Here is an 18,807-nt window from a genome sequence, read left to right as displayed (position 1 = left end):
CAACCGCGAGCAAGGCCTTTTCCGCCAGGGGTTCGCCCTGTTTAAGGTATTCCGTACTCATGGATCGCTTTAAAGCAGCTCCCCTTTGCAACAGACAGTTACCTGTTCTTAGGTGAGGAGTTCTGTTTTGAATGGAGCGCTACGCGGGGGAATTCAGGGGCTCACAGGAGCAGGCTTGGAAGCATTAGGTATGTTACTTCATGTGCATTGAAGGTTTGGGAGTGCTGTACCAAAAGAATTTACAAACAACGTGTGGGTGGAGAGGTTCTATTGTCATTCTGGAGCCCCTGGAAGTCATTTGTAACCGGACCCCCTATGATCAGGTAGGTGTCCACTTCCCGCTCCCGTGGCCGGACTTGAAGCATTCACAACCCTCCTGGCGACACAGCTTAAACCTTGTCCTGCGTCTCGACAGCATGGGCAGTAACCTTCTCCTCGGGTTCGTCGATGCCGACCTTCTCGTGACGACGGGCATACTCGTCCTGCTCGAAGACTAAGGGGCGAGTTAGCCAACACTCCGACAAAGCAAGACAAATAAGAAACTTACGGAAGGCAAGTTCTTCGAGAGAGCGCCCAGACGTCTCGGGCCACAGAAACCAGATCAGTACTACCTCGACTAGGATCCAGCAGCAGTACACCAGGAGGTACTTCCACCCAATGGCGCTGGTGCCTACAAGACCATGTTAGTCAAAGCCGCTTGTGGCAACCCAATTGCCAGGGACTTACCAATCGGGTTGACGTTGGTGCCAAAAAACTGAGCCGCCTTGCCCCAGAACTGGAAGATGGCGATGCCGCGAGCGCGTTGGGCGTAAGGGAAGATCTCGACGAGGTAGGCTGCCTACCGTTAACACATCATCCCCAGACCAGCAACGACAAGCAATGAATCCCGACTCACTGTAAGTCAGCGCGTTGAAGGCCAGGTTGTAGGCCGGACTGTAGGCATAAATGAAGAACAAGCACAGTTTGGCGGCCACGTCGGACTTGTAGGCGATGAAGACGGCGGTGCACGTGGTCCAGGCGACGTAGACGGCCAGGATGGACAGGATGCCCGTCATGTACATGGTGCGGCGGCGGAAGCGCATGACGACCAGGGCCACGCCCACGCCACACACGAGCGACCAGCACTGGTTGCCGAGGTTGTACTGGGCCTGGAAGGTCGGGTCCGTGTAGCCGATGAGCTGGAGCACGTCGCCCAGGAAGTACGAGATGACCAGGTTGCCCGACAGCTGCGTGAACAGGCCCAGAAGCGAGCCGATCAGCAGCCGCTGCCGCATGCCGGGGGTCCGCACCATGTCCATCCACGACTGCTTGGAGTTCTCCATTTCGATCTGCAGCGTCGTCTTGATCTCGAGGATCTCCGCCTTAACGAACTCGGACTCCGCGTCGCCCTCGGCGTGGTACTTGATTAGCACCGCCTCGGCCTCCTCGATCCTGTCTTTGCTCATCAGGAAGCGCGGCGACTCGGGCAGGAAGAAGACAAAGGTGATCTGGAGCAGCGAAGGGGCCATCTGTAGGAAGGATGGGATGCGCCAGGACCAGTCCGTCGCAATCTTTTGTGTCCCAAAGGTCGTCCCTGCGGCGACTATGGCGCCGATGAAGTAGCATGCGTTGAAGAGCGATGTCAGGATGGGTCTCTCCTTCGGATAGCCAAGCTCTCCTATCAAGCAGCTGCCAGCTACAATAGCGTACGGAAGACCGAAACCGATAATCCCCCTAGCGATGATATACATTGGGCCTGGTCTGTTAGGTCCTGTGACAACATGATGAAAGGGGATATATCGAAATCTAGATGTATGTGTTGATGTATGCTAAATGGCTGGGGAAAAGGTGACGGTGTTGCGGACAACAATGTCTCGGTAGTCTCTGGCGCCACATGTAGGGCTTGAAACAAGTATGAAGGTACGGATTATCCGTTGTTCATACTGTAGCCCAAATATGAGGAGAAGGGGGAGGATCGGGAGGGGAACAACCGGGAGGGGGAGGATCGGGAGGGGGACAACCGGGAGGGGGAGCACCGAAAAGGGGGGGACTGGGAGGGGGTCAAGGTGGACGAAGAGGTCTTACCGTTGATAGATAACCCCTGAATTATCACTCCCGCCACCATTACCAAGGACCCTAGCAGTATAGTCCAGCGGCGTCCCAGATTATCGTTGACGAGCGGGATAAAGGGTAGACCGAGGACGGAACCCAGCGGCAAGGCCGAGGCGAGAATACCATTATACGCTCCGGTGGGATGACCAAAGTCTAGAGACCAAGTCAGCACCATAGGTCACATCAAAAGAAACAGGGCAAGGGGGGAAGTAAAATAGGAAGCACATGACGGGGAAGGAAGAAAAAGGAAGGGGGGAGGGAAGAAAAAGGGGGAAAAAAAGAAAAAAAGAAAAAGAAAAAAAAAGAAAGGAGGTTAGGGTTAGGGTTGAAAGATGAAAACTTGAGACTACTCACACTCCTTCCAGGCCGGAAGAAGCTGCGCAGAGTTAATAATCTGCGAGTCAAACCCAGACGTCATCTCTATTCCTATCACACACGGGAAGAGGAGGAGGTACATCCGGCGCAGGTTCGGTTTCTTGTACCAGGGCACCGGATCCTCCATCGCCATCCGATGGATGCGGTTGTCGTCATCTCCGCCGCTGCCGCCCATGGTTGCTAGAGTATTGTTCCGGAAGCTGTCGATATCACGAGGAGATGGATAGTCGAATCAGGGTTGATCACAAGCCTGGTAGGAGATAGGACACTTGCACAGACAGCGAGAGCCCTGAACGAAACACGAACCCCCTTATAATACGACAGCGGCGGGTCCGATGGACATATAAGAAGACACTTACAGCGGCCTCTGCTTTCTTTCCCCTCTAACACCCGTATCCCCGATGCAGGACCCATCCTGCTGGCGCGTCCGGCGCTCAGGAAAAACACCAAACAGGCAGGACCAAGGATGGTAGGCCGTGAGTTTACCGTTTACCCATCCTGGTCCCTTTCCCAGATTAGACCAACGCCAATACCATGAGGCCTTTCGCATTGGGCATATTGAACACTACCGAGCCAAAGCAGGTCGGTCCGACTACAACTAACAGGCTAGTAAACAACCAAGTTGTTTCGTCCCCTGTATCGACCGCTTATACACTTCCCTACCGGTGAAATATGCGAGGTTCTTCGTCCGTGTTACCCCCGAAGCAAAGGGCCGCTCCTTTCTCGGGTGGCCGTCTCCGGGGTGGATGCAGGACGGGAAAGAGGGAGCTTTAGCCGGGATCGGCATGCGCCCCCCAACGAGATGTGATCTCTGGACGCGTGGAGTGGCGTCGAGGCAAGAGATCCGGCCTTTGTGATGGCACAACCGAAGGAAACTCGCGCAGTCCCCGACGAGGAGGAGAAAACCTCGTGCGTCCTTCCGCCTCGTGCCGATTATGATGTTACATGAACCAGCTACCGTGGTGGGGCATACGGGGATAAAACCATCAGCACTTGTGACCCTGGGATGGGACTTTGCAGCTGGACTTCTGCCGGCCGAATCGGGATCTCGTCTTGGCCCCTCCTAGCGGTCGCTTCGAGAAGCCCTAAATCGATGCGGCAGAGGCTCGGCGTGAGGGCTAAGCTTTGCCCAGGACAATCACTACATACAGAGGAGTTACCGCGCCAAGGGCTTGGAAGCGTTTTTTTTCGGCGAGATTGTCGATTTGGGGAACAGGGAAAGAGACTACGATAGACAGTCCTTTAGAACGTCGATGTTTGAGGTGCTTCCGGCAAGGGGGCAACTCCACATTAGGAATCACCAATACCGCCACAAGAAGCCGCAAAAAGCAGCGGCATGCAAAGGGCAAAATAGCGCCGGAGACGGACCGGTGTGACATTGTCAGACAGTCAGTCCACCATTCGCCGCCCCTCTGACGGAGTTTGGCACCCCTGTCGGCCCTTTCGACCGAAGTCATGACGACGAAGGACGATGAAGACGGTCCAGCGGGTTGAGGGGCGTCACCCCTGTGCATCCGAGGGAAATATCGGCATTGGTGTTTGGCACAAAGTGAAAGCGGGTTCGAGACGAGCACCCCCTGGATTTGAGTAGAGCTCCGATCCACAAGATTAGAAGGTCCAATACATGTAACGATGACAAAGGTTATTTGGTTTTCTGTGTAAACTGCCCAGCACTAGATGATATGCAATACGACCACCGTTCCCTTCCAACAGACAACCGCATCCCCCATTCCCCCAACCCCCCCAACCCCCCCCTTTGACTCCCCGCAACACCAATGGACGACCCACACTCCCCATTCCGTCAGCACCGCAGCTTAGGCCGCAACAGCCCCAATACCCAACAAGCTAAGGCACCCTCTCCTACCAGCGCAACACAAGACCACGCACACAAAATCATTGGACCCACGGTCGAGACGGCCTGGCTAGGTATCCTAGCCCAGCGAGGGCTGAGCATCCCCCAACAGCACCCGCACTCGAACCTGCCCCGAGGGTGGGTTCATGGTGGGCTATCATCCGGGTGGTGGGGATGAAAGGGGGACGCGGATAGTGCGCGCCGTGACTTGTTGACTGAATAAGGACCTACCCAAGGGAGGTGGTGGTTCATAGGACCTCGGGGGGTGAGACTGATCTAAGGAGGGGATGGATGAGAAGGGACTGACCTGAGCTGAACTGATGCTAGGTTTAGGTGCTGATGGTCTGTGAATTGTTGCTGTGCTTCCGGGGGATATGATGCGAGGGGTCGATCCATGAGGATTAGGACCTTACATATTAAGGTAGCAAGTGGCAGGTTTAGGTATGCGAGGTCCCTTTGGGGGCCGTGTCTACGTGGGCCGGCGGGTAGTATTATGAGTAGTTGGATCAATGTGGCGTGGCCCGTGAGTCTCAGACGTTCAGTCCTCTGGGCAAATCAAAATATGCCCGTCAATGGAAGTGCAAACCTCAATGGCGAGTATGGAAATTTTCTTGACGCCAAGGTCGGGGAGGGGGGGGAGGGTGAAGAACATCACGTCTAACTCCAGCGGTGCTCAACAGTCACTGCAGTTGTACCGTGTTATTAGTTGCAAGCTATATTGCTATACGCATCGTTGAGTTGATAGGATATGTCTATCACATCCCAGAGACATACAGTAACATTGTCCAACTGTAGCACAACCATTCGACGGGTATCAAAAACATCCCCAACCAACATTATCGCCGTGTACCTAAGATCTCGCCGCCCGTCCTCCGTCTTCTATATCCTATCAACTGGACTGACCCGTCTCTATAGGTTCCTGGATTCTAGGCAAAACCAAACCACCCGTTCTAAGCATTCCCCTCCCAAACATCATATACCGGCGCAGCAACGTCGGAGAAGACCACCCCGCACCAGACCCGTCGGCCTCTCACCAGCCACTAATCGCTCTCGTCACCGCTCAAGTCGACCTGTTTCCTCCGCTCCTCCTCGTTCATCTCGCGCCAGGTGCTCCAACTGAGCATAACAAACGCTATCACGATCAGCAGCCCGCCAAACATGGCTGCTCCGCTCAACGGCGTGCCCGTCATGAACCAGTCGACAATGGCAACCATAAAAATGGTCAATAGCGACGCCACCGAGCTGAGCACCGGGCTGGTCAGCGAGATGAGCACGAGGAACGACCCCGAGAACAACATGTTCATGATGACGCTGATGAACAGCAGCCAGGCCGTCTCGCCCGTCGGCACCTCGAACGTCTCCCACCCCATCACGTGCAAGATGGGCAGCGGGATCCATAGTACGAGCAGCGTGAAGGCCCCCATCAAGCTGCCAAAGGTATTCGCGAAGATGACCCCCTTCGTGGCGTCCATCCCGTCGGGCGGGCACGCAAACCGCTTGTACAACACCTCGTACAGTCCGTACAACACGGACCCAACACCAATGATCATGTTCCCGGCGAACCTCGTCCCAGGGTCCACCGCATCCCCACCAGCACCCGGCGCGGCCGACGACTCCTCGGACGACCCGTCACCTCCATCCCCATACGCAACCACCAACACGCCCACGATGGCCACCGCAACCGCCAGCATCTTATCCACGCGCAGCCTCTCCTTCAGCAACGGCACCGAAAACGCATACGCAAAGAAAGCGCTGCAGTTATAAATCGCGGTCAAATCGCTCGGCGTCGTCATGCTCACCGCCAAATACCAACTCAACCCCGCCACCGTCAGCGCCGACGTAATCACGGCCGTCGCCTTCCCCAAATACGGCCACGGCGAATGCCCATACTCCAACAACCCACCCCCATGCTGCACAGCATGCACGCCCGCCTTCACATCCCGCGTCTCCACCACCAGCGCAATCCCCCGCACCGTCCGCCAATGCCCGCCCCAAAACCGGCTCCAGGGCATCTCCCGACGCTGCGCCCGCAGGATCAACAGCTGCAGCGGCCACAGCAGCGCCCACGAGCCGTGCGTCAGGTAGAGCATGCAGTAGGCCTTGTCCCAGCCGCGGTCGTGCTGGATGTGCGAAGCCAGGATGGTCTGGGCCGTGAAGGAGACGAGCGACACGACGAGGAAGAAGGCCGCGAACGTGTACTTGCGCTGCGCTTCCGCGCGCGCCGCGGCGGCGGTCGCGTAGGTCGGGCTGCGCGAGCGCATGGTGGTTGTTGTGCTGGTGGCGGTGGTGCGGCGCGCGAGGCTTGGTCGCGTGTGGTTCGGGTGGTGGTGGTGGGGGGAGAGGAGGTCGGTTGGGGCGGAGGCGAAGGAAGGTGTGAGGCGTGGGTAGGGGGTTGGTTTGGAGGTGGGGAGCGGGCTCGCGTCGCGGCTGGAGCTGCGGGAGGAGGGGCGGTGGCGATCGTTGGCTTCGTCGTAGTCGTGGTCGTGGTCGTGGTCGTGTTTGGAATTGGTGAGGAGGGGATCGGCGTAGTGCGCGTCGCTGGGCCGGACCATCGCGTACCAAGTTCGGTGGGTTTGTGGTGACGGTTGTGAGGGTGTGCCTCCTCCGTTCTTCTTCTACACAGTATTCGTTCGCTCGTTCGACGTTCGTCTCGTCTGAAGTCGACAGGGGCGAGGTTGCGGTCCGATCGCAATCTCACGGGTTTTTGACGATGGCTTCGCAGATGCCGATACGGTTCCGAAGCAATGTGACGTCAACCGCCATTAAGCCTGTCGGGGTGAACCGAAGCCGAATGTGACGATGTTGTTAATTGTGTACTGTAAAACGCGTTTGCGAACAAAACCAGCCCGAGAGACAACAGTCCGTGCAGTTGGTTTCGGTTGATGTCAGAATTGTTATCACCAAAATTAACCAAAAAGTCGCAGATCAGAGCAAGAACCCCTGGGAGAACACGTGTGTTCCAAAACCCGGAATCCGTCACAATCCCATCAGCTGCGGTACCCCGGGAGCCCGGCACGAGCCCCTGGCTTGTGGGGAAGTTGCCAATCAGGGGCTGCATCTCTGCGAGCGGTGCTTGGTTGTGGGGTCGCAATGAAGATCTTCCCCTTTTTCGAGCCGGCAGGCGCTGCCATCCTTCTGTCAGCGACGCGAGTCAGCCTCTCGTGCCCCTCAGGGGGAGTTCCCAAGACCGTCACCGGCGTCACGAGACCAGTTTCCACGCGATCAATTCGCAGTCAGTTAAACGCAGTCAATAACTTATAGTTGAACGTAAGGTAGCCAATTTATTTGCACTTAGTTCAATACGGTCAATCATTAGTCCAAGGGAAAGCAAGAAGGTAAATATGGAAATGTCGTCCTCGAAACCCAAACTGGGTTCCATCATGCCAAACGGCATCGCTCATTGTTACATCAACCAGCCATATTACTGGCCTTCTCTCGCGACTGTACGAGCTGCTCCAGCTCTTCCAACGCCCTCTTAACATGTCCCCGTTCCTGCCTTTCCCTCCCGTCGTCCACCGCACCCGAATTCTCTGGTACTACTAGAGAATCATCGCTGAGTTCGCTCAGCTCGGTCTGCACAATCGTCAGAACGTGTCGTGCATTGAGGGGCTTCCGATCCCCGTAACTGTAGGCGGCGGCGGTGCGGAGTATGTTTTTGATGGTGCGGCCCTGTCCAGCGAACTCATGTTAGTCACGGTCCACTTGGGAGTCTTTTCTCCTTTTTTTCTTCCACGCATTTTTCTTGTCCGTAGGTCCTATTTGTGTGGGATAGGGTGTATCTGTGTTTGTCGCCAAAAGAACAGATATAATTGTTTTTGACGTACATTGAAATTTAGCTCGCCGAGAGCATCGTACAGCTCATCTTCCGTCGTCCATGAGGCGTCCACGTTGACGCCCGCCTGCGCGTTCTTGTTAACCAGATCACGCCAAATGGCCGACCTCGCGGCAGCATCAAGCGCCGGGTATGAGATCGTAACGTGGATGCGGCTCTTGAAGGCCTCGTCAAGGTCTTGCTTGCGGTTGGTGGTGAGGAAGAGAACACCCTGGAAGTATTCAAGCTTGCGGAGGAAGACTGTGTGCGACATGCATTAGTTTTCCTTCCCTTCCCTTTCCTTCCTCCCTTTTCAACTATTTTTTGAACAGGAAAATTGGTTTGTCCGTAAAGAAGCAAAGACGATACTTGCCTCCAACCATAGCATTTCGGTCCATCTCGGACGAGTTCCGCTTGCATAGCAGAACATCGGCCTCGTCCAGTAACGCCACGGCGTTCCAACGTTTGGTGAGATCAAAGACACGGTCCAACCGTTTCTCTGCCCGATCCACGTCTGTGCTGAGCTCGCCGCCAGAAATGGAATACAGTGGGCGTTTGAGGTGGTCGGAAATTCCCTCTGTTGTGCATCTTTTGTTAGGTAGTTGTCCTGTTTGGTCAAGTCAAATAAAAGGATAAGCAGTAGGAATTTGTTACCAGCGGTCAGGGTTTTGCCGAGGCCTACGTCTCTACATTAACCTTGTCAGTATACCGGTCGTATCACAGCATATATGTCAACGAGGGGGAGGGGGGTCTGAGGGGCGCTAACCCATGAAGCAGAAAAATAAGCCCCTGCCCCTTGCCCGCCACAACGTCGTCGAATCCAGTATTGACGCTATCTTTGTGTCCTTCGACCAGACACTGAATGAGCTGTTTTGTGCTCAGACGTAGCCGCAACGACTCAAAGGCCTTCTTGCTCCAGGCAACTTCAACCAGCCGGTCGGCCAGCACCCACCGCCACCGTTTACTCTTAAGTCCAAAGGCCGGCACGAGCGCGGGGAACAACAGCATGAGCTGCTTCCTTGGCACACCCAGGACGCTCTCGACCGTCTTGGCCAACCCGTCCAAGTCCTTTGGGTAGTAGTCAATCTCGTCGTCGGGTGGCACTTCGGTATCATGGGCAAACGGCCTGGGCTCAAGGATCTTGTGAATGTCGAAATTGGGTGTGTGCTCCAGCCCACCCTCAGCCGACACCTTGCACTCCTCGCGTTGGCATTGCGGGTCGCTGCACCGTGACTTGGCCGGCCGGTATGAGGGCACGAGACCGCGTCCCGGCGACGCGTTTTGGCCCGTCTCCAGCCTGTGCCCGTCGCGAACCCTGAGATCGACGAGCTCGGCCGTGACGTTTACTTGGTCGTTGGTAAAACCTTTAATGTCGACCAAGACCCGCTCGTCAATCTATCGGGGGAGATTTAGCCATATTTATATAAAACTTCCCCGGAGATGCGTAGAAGAATGTCGGATCAAAAGTAAAGAAAAGGATACGGAGGGGGTATACCTGTTTAACCTTCATCCCCCAGGGAGGGGGTTGCGCCTCATCATGCGTTTCCTGGGCGCTAATTCCCTCCCACGCAGTGCCATTGTACGTCTGGGCTCGATACTCGCACAGCGTGTCGCCCAATACCCGAGTGACCAGTTCGGCTCTTGCCTTGAATGTTTCCTCCAGCTTGCCCCAGTCACGGAAATATTGGGTCGGGACGAGCCGGAGCTCGGAGATGTTATACAAGCGAATCGTCACCCTTGCCACCATGATGTTTTGGCGGACCAACCCCGGGGTGCTGCCGTTGCACCCGAGCCGGAATCCCGACACCTGCCACCAGTCTATCCCAAAGTTGTCGACGACTCGGCGCACACTCCGGACGACCCAGCATTCTTTGACAAAGTTGCCGTTAAAGACGACTAAACTATTGGGGGGATACAAAGTCCAAATCATGTCTCCCGGGACTTGGCCTTTTTCCGTATACCGAGCATGGTCCTGGATGATGCTCGACAAGAGACCATTTTTGGTAATAAACCCAGCAAGAAGCAGTAACTCGCGGCGGAGGTCGCTGTCGATGCTCTTATCCTCGGCGCGAGTCTTGATGTCCTGATGATAGAAAAACAACTCGTAAAAGGGCGACGAGATCTGGATGGGCACCGTGTCAAAGTTTGTGCCTTCGTATGTGCTACACACAATACTCCGCAGAGCGGCGCAGAGGGCCGGAGACTGGATCTCAATCTCAACCCGCACAAGTCGGGGCTTGCTCTCGAGGTCCTGGGAAATGGTTCTTCGGAGGACAATGGCGTAGCTATCGTAATCCTTTTCCTTGCGTTTGGTCTTTGGGCCCTGGGGGATGTATTGACTGGTTTGGAGGATCTGAATGTCGATGCCGCCGTCGGGGTTGGACTTTTGGTACTCTATAATGTCTGCAAAGCCCTTGGCAGACGACTTCATCTTCGCCCCGACATCCTTGTCATGGGTGTTGCCCTTTGGGGGCAGTTAGCAAAACAAACCATAGTACTGGCGGCCGCTTGTCTCGGTCAACCGATCCACCGCATAGTTTGGTTTACCTTTAGGTTGGGATCAGTGCCCTTTATCCCAGGGGTAGAGCCCGGGGCATCATCGATGGATCCTTCTGAAAATATATCCGGAAGAGCTGTTTCGTAATCTGGTACAGACATGGTGGGCAAATTAAAGGCCCTGACAAAGGCTTGATGAGACCATGAGAATGATGACCTGTGTATCGAGGCGTAGGACGAAGCGACTTTTCTTCTTCGCTGTCTTATTGAACTCTCTCATAGGTCCAAGAGCAGAAGGGAAGAAATTGCATCCCTGCCGGCTCTGACAAGATCTGGATTCTCGGTGCCGGGGGGAGTTCCCTAGGTACTTTGAAGCCGCGAGTGGGAAATCAAAGACGCAACCACGACTGGCAGACACAGCGCATGCATGATGCAGCTCTACTCTATATTAGGTACCTAAATACCAAGTGAGGCATAGTCCAGGTGCGCCAGTTCTGTTGTGTCACACGCCTATCTTGGCTGATTCACCTCCCCATTGGCCTTTGAATATGGAGGCCTCGGAGCCTGACTGTCGATCCAGGCCTGTTTAACTCAGCCCTAGGTCTGTTCACTGAACTGAGCAGGTTTGAGCAACAAATCAGAAGTGCGAAGCGACAAGCGGCCACATCATCCCGCTCTGCTGCGACAAATCTAGAGCTGCTAGGCCACCCAAGGCTGCCGTGCCTACACCACCAATACTCGACTTCAAGGAAAGTCGGTGAGGAAACAGAGCGCTAACCGTGACTATTTGCAGTATGCCCGCATACATTGTGAGGGCGCCGACGATGCCGGTCAAAACTAAACGTTTTCGTGGATGTTTGGGCAGCGATCGATGCCTTGGGATTTGGGAAGTTGGTCTGAACGTGCCTTCTCCCAGCCACTCACTCAAATAGGGAGGTACGTACCAGTGAGAGCCTTCTCCCAGCTTCAAGTTCTGCGCAACCGCTCGGCGTTAGCCAATCAAAGCGGGAAACATTATGTGCATCAGGTTCAGCTTTCGAGGAAAGTGCAAAAAGCCAAAGAAATTGAGGCATGGGGGGTGGGGGGAAAGAGCGGAACAGAACATGGAAAGAGTCCCGGGCAAAATGAGAGGTGCCAGCAGCTTCCACCGTTCCACGATCATTCCCGTCCCGAGGCTCTCCTGCTCCATCCCCCTCCCCGTTTGCCTTATCGTTACAAACATTAGCTCCGCCCCAACATCGAATGCCAACTCTGGCTTTTCTTGGGCGTTGGTATCTACCTACTCGCGACCATGGACACCGACCCTCAGTTACCGCGACCTGTCACCGCGGACAAGTCCAATAGCCCCATCACGACTCGGCTTGGCAACACCTTGAAAAGGCTCATTGACCGCATGGCATCTTCTACCCCGAGCGACGAAAACAAGACGAAAACCCCCCCCGATGACCGTGACAATCATGTCGATAATAACAACACCGATAACGGCGATGGGCCGGCCATGCCATCGCTGTCCCTCGATATTAGCAGAGCCGCCGTCGTTGACAAGGTCCACGAGCATCGTTGTTTTCGACAGCCCGAAGTTGCCCAGGACATTGAAGTCACAGACTTGCCGGTATTTGACAGCGTCACGCCTTATGGCGTCAACGGCGAGGTTCAATCCCAGCTATGGAGTAAGGAGGTGACGAGACTCGTCGTCGCCGTCAACGGTAACGAGCCGCCCGACTTCCCGAGCTCAGCCGACTTCGCCGTAGACTCACGGAAGGCCTACGAGTTGCTCGCCACGGTATCCGACATTGTGTTTCAAGCCTTGCACGTTGTGATATACGACGCCGAATGTCTCCTCGCCGAGCATTCTCCTTCCTACTGCGATCACGGTACTATGGAGAGAAGTCGCACCAGCTTGTATTTCCTGTGCAACCGGGACGATGACGACGATGATGAAAAGTCTGACTACGACCCCGAGGTCTTGCGCAGACACCGCGCCGATATTTTTGCCTTTGTCGATTTTTGTACTGCCATCTTTGCCCGCATCCTGTGTGGCGGCACCGAGAAAATGTCCGTCGCCGTCGGCATGGTTGCCCTCCTAGCCAAGATATCCACCAAGCTCAAGGTGGTCTCTGCCAACCTGCGAGACATTGCCCAAACGTCAATCGACAACGGCACACAGTACTCGCAGGCTGAGGGTTTGAACGACAAGCGTCTTCGCAGGGGAGGGCTACCACCAAAGCCGCCAGCCGTTGGGGCTGGAGGGGACTCCTCCCAAACCCAGCAGGAGGAGCAGCAGCAGCAACAACGACAGGATAGGTTTACGTCAGATCCCTTGACCGGCCGTGGGGGATCCACCGGTCTCGGTAGTGATCCAGAACAATGGAACAAGTTCTTAAGGTCTAAGAAGGATGTGCTGCGACAGTTCTACATGGGCCAGTGCAAGCTGCTGCGAGACGGGCTCCTCGAGACCTTTTTTCATCTTGTCATCCGGGTGCGGGGCAACAACAAACTCATAAGTCGATCCTTTACCCGCTACGAGCTCTGTGCGACCGTCTATGAGACGGGATTTGAGCGCTTCCGAACCTTTGTATTTCAGGACCAGACCGGTTACTTTAGCGGCAGTGGCCATTCTTACAACATCCGGTGCGCATCCCACGCTTTTCACATCACCAACGCCATCGTCATGCGCATCGAGCGTAAAAAGACAGCTGAAAAGACCACAGAAATGGACGGTGGCCATTCTAGCAATGACATGGGCTCAGACAATGAGTCGATTGGCACCCAAATTACAGCATCCTACAGTCGAGAGCGGGAAGAGCCAAAGGAGTCCGAATCCTCACAACTCACACACCTACAGCAGCAACAACAACAACAGCAACGACATATTCCCCGCATTTACCTTACTCTAGGGTCCATGAACAATGTTATTGCTGTCTTGGTTCCGCTCTTGTTCACAACACCGCTTCTTGTGCACAACGTGGCCATCTACCTCGCATCGACAAACACATCTGTGGTTCAAGAGACGGAACCCGTCATTGTGAGGCCGCAATACCGCGTTTCCGCCTTTTTCTGTTTGGATACCGAGGAATACCGCGAGGCGCAGCGGCAGCAGCGGGAACAGCAGCGGGAACACAAGGCTCGCGGCACCCACCGCAACTCGGACCCGCGATCCCTGTCCAACTCACTCATCCATCGTGGGGGGTTGCTCGCGGGCGAAAAGGTGGCCAAGATTGGTCGCGTCGGCACCTTTCCGTTTGTGACACCAGGAGACAACAGTGGTTGGTTATCGTTCTTGGGGAGGGGAGGAGCGGGAGGGGGAGACGTCCGTACCAGCCGGGCTGGACCGTCGGGAATGGCCAAAGGAGAAGGGGCGGTCCCGGCCCCGGTTATTACTAACTTCGACTCCTCGGAGCGTATCCGCAAGCACCGGAAACAGCTTGACATGGCCGGCGACAAAATGCGCGCGTGGGTACTCGAGGAAAAGGGCGTCATGGTGCGATGCCGGCTATACGTCACCACCGTCATGCTCGTCTGCACGGTGCTCGTCGTGGGCGGCATTGCGGTTGGCATCAGTGTCGGGGACCGCATCGCGGGCGTCGATCCCTTCAACATTACCACGTACTGCTGGGTGCTGGCCGCTTTCGTCGTTCTCGTGGCCAAGAGTGTGCGCGTGCACGAGTGGCCGTGGAACGACTTTTTGTATGACCGCGTCTTGTGCCGCAGTGTGTCGGAGCTGTCGTCAGTGACGAGCATCCACGAGCAGCTGATACTGGCGTACCTGTTGCAGACAGAGAAAACGAGTTTTCTAACCACGAGGGGGCCCTTCAACGCAGTGTTCAACCGGCGGTCCGACGACGGCTTCTCGATTGACCGGCCGTTGAGCATGTGGGCCATGTTGATTAGCGGTCTACTGCCCGTTGAGGTACATTCATTGTACGGGAGGGGGCTCGTCTGTCTGGATTTACGCCGGGGTGAGACATTTGATGCGGTGCCCAAGAGCCCGGAGCTTTGTGTGGCGTCTTTGGAGACCAATGCGAAGATGCGTCTGGTCTGTGAGCGGCTCCAAGACCAGGCTGTCAATCCGAGTACGGGAACGGTGCGGATCAGGTTGGAGCGAGCCGATATGGTGCGGTATAAGGCGGTTGGGTTTTACGGGAATGACAAGGCTGTGTTTATTTGATGGGATGGGGGAAGTTTGGTCCCGTCCTGGGCTATGTTGAAAGTCGGAAAGGCGTCAGTTGGTTCTGGGGTCGCCATGAAGACCTTCCCCTTTTTCCAATCTGGCAAACGCCGCCATCCGTCTGTCAGCGACGCGAGTCAACCCCTCGTGCCTCTGTGGTCGGCGAGATGAGTTTTGGGCCTTTATTGTGTAAGCTGGTTGTCATGTCATGTTTTGGAAACTATTCAACTACCAACTGGAATAATTGCGTTAGAGGGTCGGCCCGTCCCGCACCGGAACGGATTTGCCGTTGCCATTGTCAGACTCGGAAGCCAAAGTATTACGATGACTGGAGAATTGGGTAAACCGAAGGCAGTTCTTTATATCTGAGGGACAGTTGCCCTCAAGACCGAGTGAATAAATAAATAATTTTCTTGGAGATTCGGCAACACTGCGGTGGTTGAATATGTGGGGGACAATCGCCCTTGAAGTCCAGAAAAGTCCTCCAAGAAGTACCGTGACGGTACCGAACCGAAACCCAGGTGGTCCAAATACAGGTGCCAGTGCCTGAAGGAAAATTATCCCTAAGATAAGCCTCAAAATTGAGAAAGTTGAAGCTCCGTGGCATAACCCACTCATTCCTTCTCGCAGCGTTCCTTTGACAATCACAGGATCCAAGCTTCACTGAAGTGAATGAACATCACTGGCAATTCACTTTTGGGGACGGAGTGGGAGTATTGAGTTTGGATGGGACTTGCGTGGACTTGTCACATATCCCCTAACCCTAATCACGAGGTGTGCTGCCCCAGCATCTGCCCCGTGAATCACGTGCAGGGAAGGGCCCGGTGCACTTTAGGAATTCGCGTCGCGTCTCTTTTTCCCCACGCCAGACCACTACGCGTCTTTTCGCGACTTTCACTCACGCCTTCCTGTGCCAATTAATCCACCACTGCCCATTGGACGCTCCCTCCCCTGACTTCATCGCCTTCAGCCTTGTTCGGCACTCCCCCATCACGAGTTGCGCAACACCGAACCCCCAATCTTCATTCCTCCAACACCACCCGCAACCTCCACACCGACCATTCAACTCTCGCCGTCATCGCCAACCTCCTCATAATCCTGCGAGACCACACAATCCTCGCATCTCCCGTCGTCTGCATCTTAACCCCTGCGCAACACTTCCAACCCAATCGACAGAATGGCCGCCGACCACCCGAAGGCGGGGATATACAGCGCTACGTACAGCGGTGTAGGTGTTGCGTCCCCAGTTGTTCCGTCCCCTGGATGCTAACCATCTTGGTTTCTTGCAGATCCCCGTCTATGAATACCAGTTCGGCCCCGATATGAAAGAACATGTAATGCGCCGTCGAGAAGACAACTGGATTAATGCCACCCACATTCTGAAGGCTGCCGGGTTCGACAAACCAGCGAGGACGCGCATTCTTGAGCGCGACGTGCAAAAAGATGTCCATGAGAAAATTCAGGGTGGCTACGGGAAATACCAGGGTGCGCCCCCCTTCCCCCTGAAATTCGTGTCCTGCGTTTACTAACCATGCACTCCAGGAACATGGATTCCCCTCGACCACGGCGAAGCGCTGGCCCAGCGAAACAACATCTACGACCGGCTACGGCCCATCTTCGAATTCCAACCAGGCAACGAGAGCCCGCCGCCTGCGCCGAGACATGCCAGCAAGCCAAAGGCCCCCAAGGCCCGGCCTGCTGTTCCGAAATGGAACAACAAAGCGCAAGACCGGAAAGCCTCCTTCTCACACCCACACCACCAACCGGCTGTGGTAGTACAAGAAGAGTACGACAATACGAGCCAGATAAACGAGGATGATATCCCCGATAACCTGACTGTTGCCTCGGCATCATACATGGCCGAGGATGACCGGTACGACATGTCGCATTTCTCCACCGGCCACAGGAAGCGCAAGCGGGAAGAGATGCTGCAAGACATGACAGAGCAGCAGCATGCCGTGTACGGAGATGAACTGTTGGACTACTTTCTGCTCTCTAGAAACGAGCAGCCCGCAATCCGCCCAGATCCTCCCACCAACTTCCAACCCGACTGGCCAATTGATACTGAGCGGCACACCGCGTTGCACTGGGCTTCTGCCATGGGCGACGTGGACGTAATCAAGCAGCTCAAGCGATTTGGCGCGAACCAGGCATCTCAGAATGTGCGCGGCGAAACGCCGTTCATGCGATCTGTCAACTTTACAAATTGTTATGAGAAGCAGACCTTCCCGATGGTACTGAAGGAGCTATTTGGCACTGTGGACGCACGGGACGCGTCCGGGTGCACTGTCATCCACCACGCGACCGTAATGAAGAGCGGGCGTGTCACTAGCCACTCATGTTCGCGCTACTACCTCGACAACATCCTCAATAAGTTACAGGAGTCGCGATCAGCAGACGAGCTACAACAACTGTTAGACTCCCAGGACAACGAAGGCAACACAGCCGTACACTTGGCGGCGATGCGGGATGCACGCAAGTGTATCCGGGCGCTTCTCGGCCGTGGCGCATCGACCGATATCCCCAACAACCAGGGCGTGCGAGCAGAGGATTTGATCAAGGAGCTCAATGCCTCCAAGACCAAAGTTGCGCGGGGACCGGGACCACCGCAGCGCTCATCTAGTCCATTTGCGCCCGAGTCGCAGCGACACAATGCCTTCCGTGATGCCATGGCCGAATCCGATAGCAAGCTTCAGGCGAGCTTCCGCAGCGAGGCGGCAAATACTGTGCAGTCACGTATCACCCCTCTTGTCTTGCAAAAATTCCAAGACCTCGCCCAAAGCTACGAAAACGAGCTCGACGAAAAGGAGAGCGCGGAAAAGGAAGCGCGGCGGATCCTTCTCAACACTCAAGCAGAGCTGGCGAACCTGCGAACCACCGTCGCAGACCTCGAATCCCGCCTTGAAGCCGAAGAAGCAGCCGCAAAAACAGAAGCCGAGGCAGCCGAGACAGCAAAACAAGTCCTCGCTTACCTAACCCACCAGAACCGCCTGGCGATACAGGACGCCATCAACAAGGAGCTCGCGACCGTCAACGGCGACAGCAGCAAGCCACCCAGCGATAAACCCAACGGCCAGCCCTCCCCAGCCCAAGACGGACCCAAACCGGACGAATCCGCAGACGACAAGGCCTCCCCCTCGGACGCGCAGGAGCGCCTCCGCCTCGCGACCGAGCTGCGCACGCTCCTGCAGGAACAGCGCCGCGCCGAGGCCGAATACGTCGAGGCCCGCGGCCTGACTGGGACCGGCGAGAAGATCGACAAGTACCTGCACCTGCTCAAGTCGTGCCTGCCGCCCGAGGACCAGGAGATGCTGGACGAGAACCTCGAGGATATGATCAAGATGATGGAGGACGAGGCCGACGTCCTATCGGCGGCGGGCGGGGCTGGTGGTGGTGGTCCCGGTGGTGGTGGTCCCGGCGCTGGGGAGGCGGTTGGCGCCGCGGAGAGCGCGGCTGCTTCCGCGGGGCTGCCCGTGGCTGTGCCTATCGGCTTGGGCGTCGAGGTCTGAGTTGGGTCGTTCTTTGTAGTGCGGTTTTGACCCGGCCGAGCCGTCGTGTCTGCACCCACGCCCTTTGGGTGTGTTGTGCTGGACGGGGGCTGTGTTTGGAGACCTGCGGCGATCAGACTTCTCTGGGCCGGTGGACGACGCGTCCCTTGTTTTTTTGGGTTGTTCTCTTTTTCTTTTTGAGGGAGGTCGTTTTGCCGCGAAGTCGGTTGGTTGGTATTATCCCCATGTTTGTGGTCTGAACCGCTCATGGCGCTATTTTGTTGTTTATATGGTTGGTTGGTCTTTGTGCGCCATCCTCTTGATATCGGAGAATTGGTCGGGTAAAAACATCAGTTGTATCGGGATGGGCGTAGGATCTGCCTTTTCTTTTCTCCTCTATCCCTCTCGTTGTTGAGGCGAGGTACTTCTTAGGGTTTGGCGTTACGCTTACCGGGCTTGGGTCTTGTCTACTCGTCATCTTTTGGCACTGGGATTGTTTACTATTTCGTTGGGCGAAGGCTGGTAC

General features: G+C 55.7%; 6 protein-coding genes across 6 annotated transcripts; 2 read left to right on the top strand and 4 right to left on the bottom strand.

The window, feature by feature from the left end:
* Positions 1–202: 202 nt before the first annotated feature.
* On the bottom strand, positions 203–2,726 carry B0H64DRAFT_390047 (general substrate transporter). Its single transcript, XM_062803364.1, has 6 exons — positions 2,446–2,726; positions 2,065–2,244; positions 896–1,735; positions 727–834; positions 548–670; positions 203–493 (listed from the first exon to the last, which is right to left on the bottom strand). Exons 1-6 carry the CDS (start codon positions 2,639–2,641, stop codon positions 390–392), a joined length of 1,551 nt encoding a protein of 516 aa, XP_062660179.1. The 5' UTR covers positions 2,642–2,726; the 3' UTR covers positions 203–389.
* A 2,331-nt stretch (positions 2,727–5,057) lies between these two features.
* B0H64DRAFT_106517 (uncharacterized protein) lies at positions 5,058–6,970 on the bottom strand. Its single transcript, XM_062797732.1, has one exon. It carries the CDS (start codon positions 6,868–6,870, stop codon positions 5,359–5,361), a length of 1,512 nt encoding a protein of 503 aa, XP_062660178.1. The 5' UTR covers positions 6,871–6,970; the 3' UTR covers positions 5,058–5,358.
* A 756-nt stretch (positions 6,971–7,726) lies between these two features.
* On the bottom strand, positions 7,727–10,787 carry B0H64DRAFT_440167 (uncharacterized protein; the record flags this gene model as incomplete). The annotated part of the gene is made up of 7 exons (XM_062806466.1): positions 7,727–7,987; positions 8,143–8,390; positions 8,494–8,706; positions 8,784–8,815; positions 8,896–9,524; positions 9,625–10,593; positions 10,677–10,787. The coding sequence occupies 7 exons, from the start codon at positions 10,785–10,787 to the stop codon at positions 7,727–7,729; spliced, it is 2,463 nt and encodes an 820-aa protein (XP_062660177.1).
* Positions 10,788–11,836: 1,049 nt separating this feature from the next.
* B0H64DRAFT_106488 (uncharacterized protein) lies at positions 11,837–14,918 on the top strand. Its single transcript, XM_062797730.1, has one exon. It carries the CDS (start codon positions 11,917–11,919, stop codon positions 14,791–14,793), a length of 2,877 nt encoding a protein of 958 aa, XP_062660176.1. The 5' UTR covers positions 11,837–11,916; the 3' UTR covers positions 14,794–14,918.
* B0H64DRAFT_106491 (uncharacterized protein) lies at positions 14,912–15,493 on the bottom strand. Its single transcript, XM_062797731.1, has 2 exons — positions 15,026–15,493; positions 14,912–14,973 (listed from the first exon to the last, which is right to left on the bottom strand). The coding sequence occupies exon 1, from the start codon at positions 15,409–15,411 to the stop codon at positions 15,043–15,045; it is 369 nt and encodes a 122-aa protein (XP_062660175.1). The 5' UTR covers positions 15,412–15,493; the 3' UTR covers positions 14,912–14,973; positions 15,026–15,042.
* Positions 15,494–15,661: 168 nt separating this feature from the next.
* On the top strand, positions 15,662–18,608 carry B0H64DRAFT_106462 (uncharacterized protein). The gene is made up of 3 exons (XM_062797729.1): positions 15,662–16,021; positions 16,083–16,278; positions 16,336–18,608. The coding sequence occupies exons 1-3, from the start codon at positions 15,971–15,973 to the stop codon at positions 18,300–18,302; spliced, it is 2,214 nt and encodes a 737-aa protein (XP_062660174.1). The 5' UTR covers positions 15,662–15,970; the 3' UTR covers positions 18,303–18,608.
* Positions 18,609–18,807: the final 199 nt, after the last annotated feature.

Source organism: Chaetomium fimeti (genome assembly GCF_033439085.1).
Source record: "Chaetomium fimeti strain CBS 168.71 chromosome Unknown B0H64scaffold_3, whole genome shotgun sequence".
In the NCBI taxonomy this organism is placed as follows: Eukaryota; Fungi; Ascomycota; class Sordariomycetes; order Sordariales; family Chaetomiaceae; genus Chaetomium; species Chaetomium fimeti.
This window is presented reverse-complemented; position numbering and strand designations above follow the sequence as displayed.